Consider the following 12,420-nt stretch of genomic DNA (forward strand, 5'->3'; position numbering starts at 1 on the left):
AGTTACTGTATCTTTTCAATGTGGCTGCTACCACTAGTTTTACACCCCCTGCATTTCTCTAACTAGAAAAGGTCCCTTTTACAGCAACTCCCCTAGATTAGATGGTCGGGATTCTCAGGGCAACAGGGACAGCCACACACAAGTACCTGGAGCCTCAGTGGTAGGTGCTAGCTGAAGGTCCTGACACCTTCAGTGTCCTACAGAGTCAGCACCATGACTTCCTGCATGCTGTAAGCTGGCTGGGCCCTAGTGCTCTTTCAACGCATTACTTTGTTTACCTGCTTTCTTTCTTATCTGCTTCCAGTGCTGGCCTTCTAGGCCCTCATTTGTCTCTTCCGCCCCAGGTCTGTTACTGTAGCCACCACTATAACCCCCAGTATGCCTCTGACCTAGTGAGCTCAGGGTACCATACTGTTTCCAGCAGTACTTCTGGGGTCTTGAGAACATGTGCCTTAATCACTCTGTGCTCTTCATAGATTTTCTGTGACTGTGACACTACACCCCCAAAGCCTAGGGCCTGGCCTCTTCTTATCTCTGGACACCTCCCTGCTGTCCCAGGCTGGGGCCTCCACACTTCCTGCTTCCTCCGCAGTGCAGTTCTTCCTTCAGTCCTCCCTCCTTCCCTCCCTTCCTTCAGGTTTTATCCAAAGGCCTCTCTCAGGCAGTCCAACAACACCCCAGGAGACGTCCTAAGGTATCAAGCACTATCCTGACACTCCAGGTCCCTTCCCCTTTATTTTTTCTGAACATTTATCAATGTTCTCACACATCATATGGCATCCTATTTATTGGCTTCTTCTTCATCTGTGTGAGCTCACTGCTATATGCCAAAGTGCTTTGCACACCTATGCTGGGAATACGATGGTGGTCTGCTTGCTAAGCCTGTAAGAGCGATCCCCCTACTGCACATAAATGCTGTGGGTCAGATCTCAGTAGCTTAATGTACCAGAAACTAAATCAAAAGTGTCCCCGGCTGCCTGGAGTTGAGCATAGAGCCAGTTCTGAGCTGCCCTTCTTGGCAGCTGACAGACAACAAACCCAAGAACCATGTCTGAACATCATCATGGCCACGATCAAAGCAAGATTCTAAAGCCTGGCTCCTTTGCACACAAAGAGCTACCCCTATCTAATTGCAGGTACAGACCCCTACATGCGCCATTAAGTCATTTAAATTGATGGCCTTTCATAAAAGAACCAGAGCGGACCATTCTGCACAGTAAGGCTAATGCTCATGGATGCTTCGTGACGCGTTCTAATGGTTCTGTACAGGGGGCTGGGACATTTCTAACTCATCTTCAATGTTTAAAGTCTGGTGATCCCACCCCGCTTTTTCCTTCTTTTTAAAGTCAGATCCCACAAAGGGCTCGTGGCTTAACCAGGTTAAAGGCTGCTAACACACACAAAGGTGTTACAGAGGACCAATCCAACGCTGAGTTTTCACTTGAGACTACAGCAGATGTGTCGGGTCCCACAAACCACCATCTGACCTACTCTATTGTCGCTGTGTGGAACAGCTAAAGCAACTTCGTGTGGACACAGCCAGGTCTAGGGCTTCAGCACCTAGAGAAGTTCCCAAGCATCTTACTGGGCAGCTGATGGAGCCCAGTCACGGCCCTGACTCACCAGCCTCAGCTGACAGCCACCAGGGAGGAGACGATCCCAACTAACAGAACAGTTCTGAGGAGACGATCCCAACTAACAGAACAGTTCTTTACACTTTTGAGGCAAGTGGTCACAAGTGCTGGCCAACCTGAAATCTGTCTGGGTGCCTCGGGCATATCCTTGGGATGGGCAGAACCATGCTCCCATAAACTACCACTGTCTTACCTACGAGGCACACTGCTCCCTGCCCCTGCAGTCACAGATGTGACACGGAGTACTTCTAAAAGTAAGGGGATAGACACACGCATGCACATGCCAAACAGACTGATGTGTGCACACACATTAGGACACACAGAGACACACATAGCTACCAGGTAATCAAAGATCATGTCATTTGACCCACCAAAATGAGTCACTTAGAGACTTCATAGTAAGCTTTGGGTATTAGAAAATCCCAAATTCTAATTCTGACCTGCTAGGAACAAATCCATGACTAAACATCAAGTTGTTTATTGTCTCATATAAAGAGTTAACTGAGAGCTGGCTGGCCTTTCAGAAAACTGGGCTGAGGAAGAGTGTTCTGAAGTGCCCTGTAGGATGCTCACTGGCATTAAGCTATGAACTCAAGCAACAAGAACTGGCCTGCCCAAGTGCATCCTGGGGGCTAATCATCCACACCTGTGTAGACTGAAAAGGACTGCAGCAAAGCTAGGTCAAACCTTACATGCACAGTGGACTGTACTCTGAGAGATGTGGACCGTGCCCTTCAGCGGACTTACCAGGAACAGAAACATGTTTCCTGGAAAGGCAAACAAAACAATCCCCAGAGATGCTGGGCGTGCCTGGGTGCTTGGAAAAACTAAGATGTTAACAGTGCAAGATCCAGGGCAGAAGAAAAAAGGCATATAAGGGAACAGGTGACATGCAAGCTATCCTAGAACGCTGCCCAATGAGAGGAGAGTCCTGGGTGGGCCTGAAGACAATATATCAACAGGGGACCGGCTCCATCCTGCACACAGACGTGGTAGTTACTCTTTGTAAAGAAGGAAAAGACCTGTCATAAGGAAGAAGGGCAAGAGGCAGAGCCCTAATCTACAAGAGGGGCCAGCAGGTTAGCAAGGAAGGTGGTGCCACTGGTAAGAGGATTTTGCGCTATCCTTGGTACTAAACAAGGGATGGAGAGGGATGGAGGGCGGGGCAGGGAGACAGCTTGCTGTGCAGTATGATGTGCACTTTGGGAGCTTGGAAGCTTGACTGAACTATATTCTCAGTCTGATACACCCCCAAGTCCCCATAACACACACACACACACACACACACACACACACACACCCCACTCAGCTTTCCCTTGAGCTTTGCCAGCCTTATTTTATACTAGAAAATGGAAGTTCCCATCCTCAGGGTTACTATGAGGATTTCCTAGTTTGTTTCTGTTACAACTTGGGGTAAGAAGGGTTTATTTTATTGCACAGTTTACAGATCACCAGGAAGTAAGTCAGGGTAGGAACTCAAGGCAGAAACAGAATCAGCTACCAGGAGGAATGCTGCTAACCAGATTGCTTCTCGTGTCTCATTCAGCCTGCTTAATACAGCCCGGGACCACCTGCCCAGGGATGCCACTGCCTACAGTGGGCTGGGCTGGATCCTTCCACATTAATCATTAATCAAGTAATGCCTCAAGAGATTTCCCTACTGGCCAGTCTGGCAGCCTCATCTCAACTGAAGCTTGTGTCAAGATGAAAACAGTGTTAAGGATGAAATGTGGTAAGTGTTCTAAGTGGACCATTTGGCCTTCATTAAGTACAAATGGGATCTATACATGAAGAGCTTGGTGGTTACCAGCCAGTTACTACCTTCCTCAGCCACACAGGGAAGGCCTGCGCCACCTTACATGTACTGAAAAGCCAATGACGGGTGGTGTCAGAACAGTCAAAGAGCCCACAGAAAGGTTCCCGAAGCTACATGCTCAACAACAACAAAAGCAGACCTGCCTGCCACACCTGCGGCAGTGTGAGCGGGCCCACAGCGGTGCTACACAGAGAAATTTAAATCCCGACTTATTAACTTCTATGAACTTTGAAAACTGGTTTAAAAGTAGCCCTACCTTTCTTAGGAAGAACCATAGCTGACTTCAACTGTTGAGAGAACCTTCATCACAAAAACATTTTTTCCTACTAAATATAGAAAGAATGGTCCCAGAAACCCCTCACATCCCAGTAGCCACCAGAGGGACATGTTCAGTGCCACAAGCCTGGTGCGTAGGTGTCACTCAGGGGGAACACAGCCCTTCACAGCAGACTGCACATCCATCAACCAGCACCTGCCAGTAAAAGAATCCGCACTGGGTCTGTCAGTAGTGTCTCCTCATGTTGAAAGGGCAATATGAGTACCACCGAACCTTTAAGCCCAACCCCCAGTTCTCAGGAATACAAAAGATGGAACAAATTTCCTAACACAGTTAATCAGAAAACAACCAGATGAGCTCATTCATGAGAGGCAGACCTAGAAGCTGACCCAGCCGGGACAAAAATGACTGAATGAACAAATCAACTACTGCAGAAAAGGGAATGATGCTGCACTGTGGCCAGCACATGGTTACCACAGCCCTTTGAATCTGATCTCTTGGGGCTCCCCACCCCACAGTTCACTATCCAGCAAGGACTAAAGACCAGAAGCCGCATACTTCCCATGACTCAAGGCTGGTAGTCTGAACACACTCGTGGCTACAGTGATTCAGCTGTCCAGAAGCATGTGGGTGCGATGTACCAGCAGACTCACAGGGAGGAAGTAAGGAGATCTTCTCCAGCTCCCCTGTCCTGGTTCCACTTGACAGCTCCCCCAGGTGGGGAAGGAGAGATGGGGAAGGCTCATTTAACTACAGACAACACCTGGGCTCTGCTTCCTGATCATATCCAGGGACAGCCTGCTGAGCATTCCCTGCATGGAGATCTCTAGTACAGCAAGGTGCTCACACCTCTGTGAGAACAGTGCACAAGAGCTAAACCCAGGCCCTCCAGGCTCTCTGCCAAGGCTCTGCACTAAGGCCTAATGCATACCACAGCCTGAATCTCGCTACCATTTTACCACCCGTCTCAGACAGAAAGTTAAACTCATTCAGTCTAAGGCCGCAGAATGAGCACATTTGGTGTTCTTAGCACCACTGTAAATGTTGGGGCCATTGTATAATTCTTAGAAGGAAAGGAACTGCACCTCTGACCATTGGCTTGAAGCTTTAGGGTGGAGCTTCAGTAAGCTAACACTGGGTAAAGACAACTATTAGTGAGCTATTAGCATTATCTGCACACATCACGGCTTCTTACCAACACCCTCCCTCTTACCCACACAACACATTTTCATTCTAACCTATGCATTCACAGGACAGAGGATCCTAATGGCAAATGGCTGACCTACAGTCATTCAGCTAATACAACCAGTGGAGCAGCAGCAGAGGATCTGCTCCTCCGATCCCTTGCCTACATTACTTCTGTCTCACCTGTATCTTCTTCCATGGTTGTGATGGTTAAGCTTCCTTGTCAACCTGACAGGATTTGGAGTCACTTGAGAGACAACCATTAGCGTGCCTATGAGCATGTTTTCAGAGGTTTACCTGAAGATGAAGACCCACCCTGAATCTGCCTGGCCGCTGGGTCCTGGGCTGAGTAACAGAAAAGGAGAAAGTGAACAGAGAAGCACATTCCTCAGCCTGCTGCCTCTGCCATGCCTTCTGCTGACTCAAATTCATGGCCACTATCCTCCCTCTCAAACCATGTCCTCTCTAATTGTGGAGTGCTTGTAACAACAAGAGTAATCCGGTAGTTTCCACAGAGTGTAAGGCCCATTCATGCAGGCCCTGCTTCCGTGTCCACTGGACATGGGTCTAGCAGGTAAGAGGCACAGTGGTAAGAACCACTTAACTATGTGACCTGGATAGTGGGGCGGAACACTGGCTTCATCCGCTTATATCTGGGATAGTCTTCAAACAGTGACGTTTAGGCACAAAAGCACCAGAGAAAGACAATATAGCAATGCCCAATTAATTCCTAACAAAGCACAGATAATAGAATATTTAAGATCATTAAGAATCTTGGAGGAAAGACAACACATAAACATGCTGTCTGCTGCTAACAATCGCATCCTCAGCTTCCTGTTCATAATTCTTTTAACCTCAAAAGTTCCTGTACTTGGCAGGCAGGTGCAATGTATACTTCCATCAAGGCTCGCTGTGCCAATTCAGTATTATCTGTTTTTGTAATTGGCTTCTCGCTCCATATTTCCAACAGGTTTCAACAGTATCGTGAAATCCCTGTACCACAGAATGGCGCTTCATGCAATCTTAATGCCATTACTTTATGATCCTTGCCTTCAAGAGCTTAAAGGCAAGATGACAGAATAAGACAAGAGCTTCAATGAAGATGCCCCCAAACGACCAGAATGCTCTTAAAAAGGCCATCATTAAGGCAAATAGGATTAAACCTACATTTGATCAATAATCACAGCATCAGCGCTGACAACTGACGTATTACAGCTCTTTAAAGTTCCTCAATGGTGACTGCTTAAGTTATGGAAATGGAAACTGATCAAGTTGTTTTCAACAAGCCAAAGAGAAGTTATATCTGGGATATACAATGACCATCAACCCCGACTCTTGGCTTCACAAGAGGCTGAAGGGGCTACCAACAAGAGTCTCGGCTGGCTGCAGAGGCCACAGACAGCTAAATGGAGCTTCCTGGGTGACTGAGACTTAAGACCCTCAACTCTCAGTACGTCTTACAACTAAGTAAGGGGGAAAGCACAGGTGGAGTGCAGTCAGGCGCTAACAGTCCCTACAAACAGCTCCCACTGGCGTGCTTTTCACTGCAGTAGACATTCAGGGCAGCTGGTCACAATGCAATGTGGCTCTTGCCTGTGAAGAACTTTGCTGACGACATTCCAAATAAGTTGTGTGCTACTCTCAGATGACTGCTTGTTTATGCGTTTGTCAAAAAAGGACATTCCCACTCTGAAAAGAGGCAAGTGACCCTGGTAGAGCAAGTATTTCCAAACTGACTCGTGGGAGAGGGGCTATTATCAGTAACCCTAAACATTTTTAATTGCCATAAACGATCACTCTAATTTCTGTGAGACTCTGTTATACAAAACAATTTAAATCACCAAAAACCAATTTGTCTTCCCGAAAGCTTTACCATATTTGATCATGTGTTCTGCTGATGGATCACAGTCAGATAGTGTTTATCAGGCACAGAACTGAGGCTAGAACTCCCTCTTCCCCCACAACACCACCATCATCCCTGCCTCTCAGAGCCAGCCATTACCCTGAAGAGCTGGAAGCTTGATTTGAGACACTCCACCCTCTCTTTAGAGACCAAGAAGCTGCTGCTTGGTTTTAAAACACGACTGAACCTTAGGACTTTTTTCTTTGGCCAGTCCAAACGCAGATTTGAAGTTAAAACTCTCCACCCCAGCTGACTTGAAGAAAGCGTGTTTTTGAGGCAGAACTTGATCTGTATGGGGAACCACAAGAAGAAACGACAGACTCAGATGCACGGTTCCAGCAATGGGAAGCCTGCTGCCTTGAGCTCCACAGATGACCCCCAATCAACATTCACAAATCTCAGGGACATGGCCAAGAACACAGACATGATCTGAGAATCAACCCTGCTAGATCACACGAAGCCTGGAGAGAAACAGAAGCAAAACACGACCAACACGGCGTCACAGAAAGGTATAGAGTGAGAACTACCAAGCTGACAGACAGATGTGGTGAAAAGTTCGACTTTACAACAGTGGGGGCCACAGCAGCTCATGGAGAACAGAGGAGGATGATGGGTAATTAGATAAAAGACCGGTGTAGTGCTGGAGCAACAGTTCAGGGTTGAGAATGCTTGCTGCTCTTTCAGGGGAAACTGAGTTCAGTTTCCAGCACTTTTATGAGGCAGATCACAACTGCCTGTAATTCTAGCTAGCTGCAGGGGATCTATCTGCTTTTTGCTTCTGGACTCTTACGCATGGGATACATGTACACACACACACACACACAAAGAAAATAAATCTTTTAAAACTAGATGGGCCAAAGTTTCCAGCACTTACTAACCTAAATCTGAGACAGGAGCCAGAAACTCAGAGCTTCTCTCAGATGCCAATGATGCTGGCTCAGAACACAGGTGAAAACCCCTTCCTGACACCCACGGGCAGCCCACGTTGTGTACTAAGTAGGGAAGAGACAATTGTACCTGAGTCTCCGCGTCTTGAACTGCAGGGGACACTTGATCGGGATCTGAGACTGTTGCAGGAACCGCATTATTTTGCTGACCAAATTGAAACAAGAGAAGAACCATTCAGACTCCAGAAACGCTTGATCTTACGGATTAATTAGGCTAACCTTATGTCTTGGTTTGCCGAGACTAGTCTTACACCTGACGTCACGTTATCCAAAGTGGGTTGGCCTTTGTATTTTTCCATGTTTAATTACATATTATAATTCACTATTGCATTAAAAAATGGTAGTGTGGATCCAGTCTGTGTCTAGTTTGTCTTACTCTTCTGCTTTACTCTTGTCTCACATGTCAGTGAACAGAGCTGCTTCAGCAGGCTCCTGCAGCCAACCAGAAATAAACCACCTACTCTGGGCCTCTTCCTGACCCCAAGTGCATCCAGCACATGCTGCACACACTCTCTGTCATAAAGGGAGCATGGGACAGCACTCTCCTGTTCAGGGACCACTGGACCACTGGAGAATAGACAGACAGTGGACTCCCGCGTGTCTCATTTATGGTTTAAATCCATTCTTTGTTTTGATTGCTTTCATTTGGCAATAGGCTACTGTAATCGAGATGACCTAAAAAATTAAATATGGGCTTAGTGAACAAGAATTGTAGTTTCACTGCTCAAGCAAACTAATGATGACTGTGTAATTTGCATATCTATCCATATGTGCCACAGTGGACCCATGAGAGCCAGTCTCTAAACTAGTATAATACCCGCTTTTCTTTCTCTCCCCCACCCCACCCCACCTTGTTTTTCAAGACAGGGTTGTCCTGGCTGTCTGGAACTCTCTCTATAGACCAAGCTGGCCTTGAACACCTGAGTGCTGGGATTAAAGGCATGTGCCACCACCACCCGGCTCAATACCCACTTTTAAGGAAGGGAATACTCAGAATGGACATTAAGTGCAGATGTGGAGTTTCCAAGCATTCCCAAGCTTGCCAACTCCCACTTTCCATTTACTAAATGGTGTGTTCCCATCAATCCCATCTGCTTTCCCCGGAAACGTCCTGCCATTAAATGATGGCCCCTACAGACACAGGCGACATCACATCATTTCCAGTTTTCTAAGAGAAATTCAAGTGCTTTACTGACTATAATTTTCACCTAACCCACAGGGTAAGGGTCATTAACAGTGACCTTTGAGCCAGATCCACCCGCCTCATGCTCTGGCACAGGCCACAGGGTCGGGTGAGACTGTTCTGCATCAGCTTTCAGTAGCCGGAAAAAGCCCCCTAAACTATAAATTATTGGGTATACAAAGTATAAAAATTCATATCTTGGTGTTGCTAAAGAAATGTTTAGCATTCCTTGGTGCACATCCACACACTTATTTACATATTGTCACCATAGCAGATCAGTACATGTGACAGAGTCATTTCTTTTTCTTTTTTAAAGAATCATTTATTATATATATAAGTACACTGTAGTTGTCTTCAGACACACCAGGAGAGGGCATCAGGTCCCATTACAGATGGTTGTGAGCCACCATGTGGTTGCTGGGAATTGAACTCAGGACCTCTGGAAGAGCAGTCAGTGCTCTTAACCACTGAGCCACCTCTCCAGCCCCTGTGACAGAGCATTACAAATTGACCCACTGGTCCTTTAGGGAAGGTCTGTTGTTTTCACACAAACACAAATTTTCTCATATGTGCATAAGGTAGGTAGGCAGTTGAATGTGTATGTGTGTGTGTGTGTGTGTACAACAAAAGTACTCCATCTTATAAATAGTACGCAGTCTCTTCTTGTGGTGTACACAGGTAGACCTTCAAAAGATTACTTTTAAAAGTCAATCTGAGTATCACAAATGACTTGGACCCTTTTAGAAGAGATGTTTCTTTAAAACAGTGGGGAAATCCATTGAAACATTCAACAAAGGTTTCCAGAAGCCAATAATTCCTAGAATGCACACGCACATACACACCCTACTTGTACTTTTTGAGGTCTTTGGCAAATGCCAACTTCTGAAATCAGAGTTTACAAGTAAACAGTGAAATAAACATAAAACCAAGTAATGAACTGAAGAAATGAATTATAAAGCCTCTGAAAGGCGGAGAATACTCTGAAACACAGATCTGTAGGAGAAAAATGTTTTTGAGATCCTATTTTTAATTGGAGAAAGACTAAATTCCACAGCACCTAAATATAGCCAAACATTCAAAAGGATGAAAGTGGCAATTTATTTGACAACGTTTTGTCTTGTTAAATTATCTGTTGAACAAAGGTATTCTAAATGGAGGTTTTAAAAAAACAGTTCTCATGAAAATATTTTTGCTGAAACAGACCATACTGCAATTAAAACAAAAAAAAATACCAAAAATATTTTCTCTTTTTGTAGAAATTACTTTGTACATACTACCTATCAAGAAAGTATTTTCCCCCCTCAATTGGGAAGTATGAGATGTGGAGGAGAAACTCCAATGCCACCAGCTTCACCTGTACTAACTAGAAGCATGAACACCGACCTTCAGAAGACTCACGGCCAAGCCACAGAGCAGCTGCCTGGTGTCACTGGACACACAGTGAAGCAGCGGGGGAAGGAAGGATAACCAGACCCCGAATGGGGCAATTACCTAACCTCATAGACCTTTCCTTGGTTATTGTACAATAATTTCCCAAACAGGCTCATAGTATGTCTAGCAACACAGTATGTCTATGTCTAGCCACCATCGGTCAAAATGCATTTTGGAAGAGTATGTAACTTTCTACAGTAGCACTTCTGCTCTTAGAGGCTTCCCTCTAAATGATAAATTAATCTTCCAGCTTATAATGGTTTGGTCTATAATTTCTCCCCACTGTATGATTGACACATTTATCAGGTATTAAATGACTTTTAACTTGCAGTAGGTTTATGGGGATGAAGCACTACTGTGGTGCCCAGGAAGACTGCATATGTCCACTGTAAGGCATGCCTTCACCCATGAATTACACCCTGACAAACCCACTGCATGACGTTAACTCCTCTAATTTATTCACGATTCACCTGCCATCAATGTGGTAAGAATGTGGCATTGAGCAAAACCATCTAACACGAAGACTACTTTATAAAGTACTGAGTGTACAGTACAGCAGACAGTATGACCATGGCTTCATATCACCTACCTTATCTATACTCTTAGTAAGGGACTGTCCATTACTTACAAACTGGGATCACAGAGAATGGGTCAGTCTCCATCCCTGCCTCATTCTTTTATCATCCACCACAAAGATGTGGGAGTAACATATGCCAGCAGCCCACGCCCACTACTCCACCCCAAGGACACATACCTCACCCCAGAGAAAACAACTCTCTTAGCATATCCAGGATAATGTACACATGTCACAAGACCATCTCATCTCTAGTAGGGCACTAGACACAGGAATGGATTAACCATCTATGATAGTAAATGTTGGATGGATTAAGGGATGCCTGAGACTAGTGAAGCACACATCTGCGTGTTGTCTGCAAGGGTGTTTCTAGAGAGAACTGGCATGTAGGACCATCATGACCAAGAGGGAAAACTATTCTGAAATGTGAGCAACATCAAACAATAGGCTTGAAGTCTGAATGGAAGAAAGTAGAAGAGGGAACCAGGTGGCACTGTCAGCTCTGTTCTTCCCAAGTGCATTTGATGTTGCATGGGCACTGGCTCTGGCTTCTTCAGCTTTCAATGTGGCCTTTTACCATCCACTCACCAGGGAGCTACTACATTTCAGCTTTGGATGGGGACTGTACCACGGGTCCTCTTGTTCAGAGGCTTCCAGAGTAAACAGCTACTGGGTTCCTTGTATGTTCAGTCTACAGCTACTGTTAAGACTATTCAACCTAAAATTGTATAATCCAACCAAATCTCTCTCTCTCTCTCTCTCTCTCTCTCTCTCTCTCTCTCTCTCACACACACACACACACACACACACACACACACACACACAAACATGCGAACACATGTACGTATGTATGTTACCATATGCTACTGCCTACTCACCTTTTAGGCACACTGATGAACAGCATATAAAGGAACAAAGCCTAGTCATGTGTCCCTTGGTGCTGTTTCCTTGTGTGATATTGATTACAACCTGTTTCTCCCTCCATTACATTTAGATTCCCACTTTTCTCCTCCTAATGATATACTAAAACATTTTAATGAGCAGTGTCAGTATCTACTAGGCATGGTGGCACATACATGTAATTCTGGCATTTGGATCTAACACTCAAACCCTGAGTGACACAGAGACACCTTGTTCAAGACAAAAACAAAACAACACTAACAAAACAACAGCAATTATAATAAGAAAACCTTCATCAGGGTTATGTGCAAGAGCTGTGGTTAGCAGTGACACAGAAAGACAAGTGGCATGTCTAAAAAGGGAGCAGAACAACCAATCTAAAGGACCCTGGGGGATAAAACATTTAAAACCAGAGGGAAGAACAGTCAAGTGGAGCAAATAAGAACCCTATTGGTTTAAAATCCCAACTCCTCTAGGAAGGTAGAACTCTGAAAGCACACACAAATCATGAACCCCTACAGTGTGTCTGGAGAACTCATTTCTACTTCTGTAGTCACAGGTGGCATTTGT

General features: G+C 45.4%; 1 protein-coding gene across 11 annotated transcripts in view; it reads right to left on the reverse strand.

Annotated features, from left to right (window-relative positions):
* Cdyl (chromodomain Y-like) overlaps positions 1 to 12,420 on the reverse strand; it is a 221,109-nt gene that overhangs the window by 75,536 nt on the left and 133,153 nt on the right. For 6 of the 11 annotated variants that reach the window (XM_017600600.2, XM_063276580.1, XM_017600601.3 and 3 more), the window contains one exon: positions 7,833 to 7,907. The exons of the other annotated variants lie outside the window; for them this stretch is intronic. In XM_017600600.2, the coding sequence (XP_017456089.1) occupies positions 7,833 to 7,907 (75 nt within the window). The remainder of the gene's footprint in view (positions 1 to 7,832; positions 7,908 to 12,420) is intronic. 11 annotated transcript variants of the gene reach the window in all.

The sequence above is a fragment of the Rattus norvegicus genome, chromosome 17 (assembly GCF_036323735.1).
Source record: "Rattus norvegicus strain BN/NHsdMcwi chromosome 17, GRCr8, whole genome shotgun sequence".
Taxonomy (NCBI): Eukaryota; Metazoa; Chordata; class Mammalia; order Rodentia; family Muridae; genus Rattus; species Rattus norvegicus.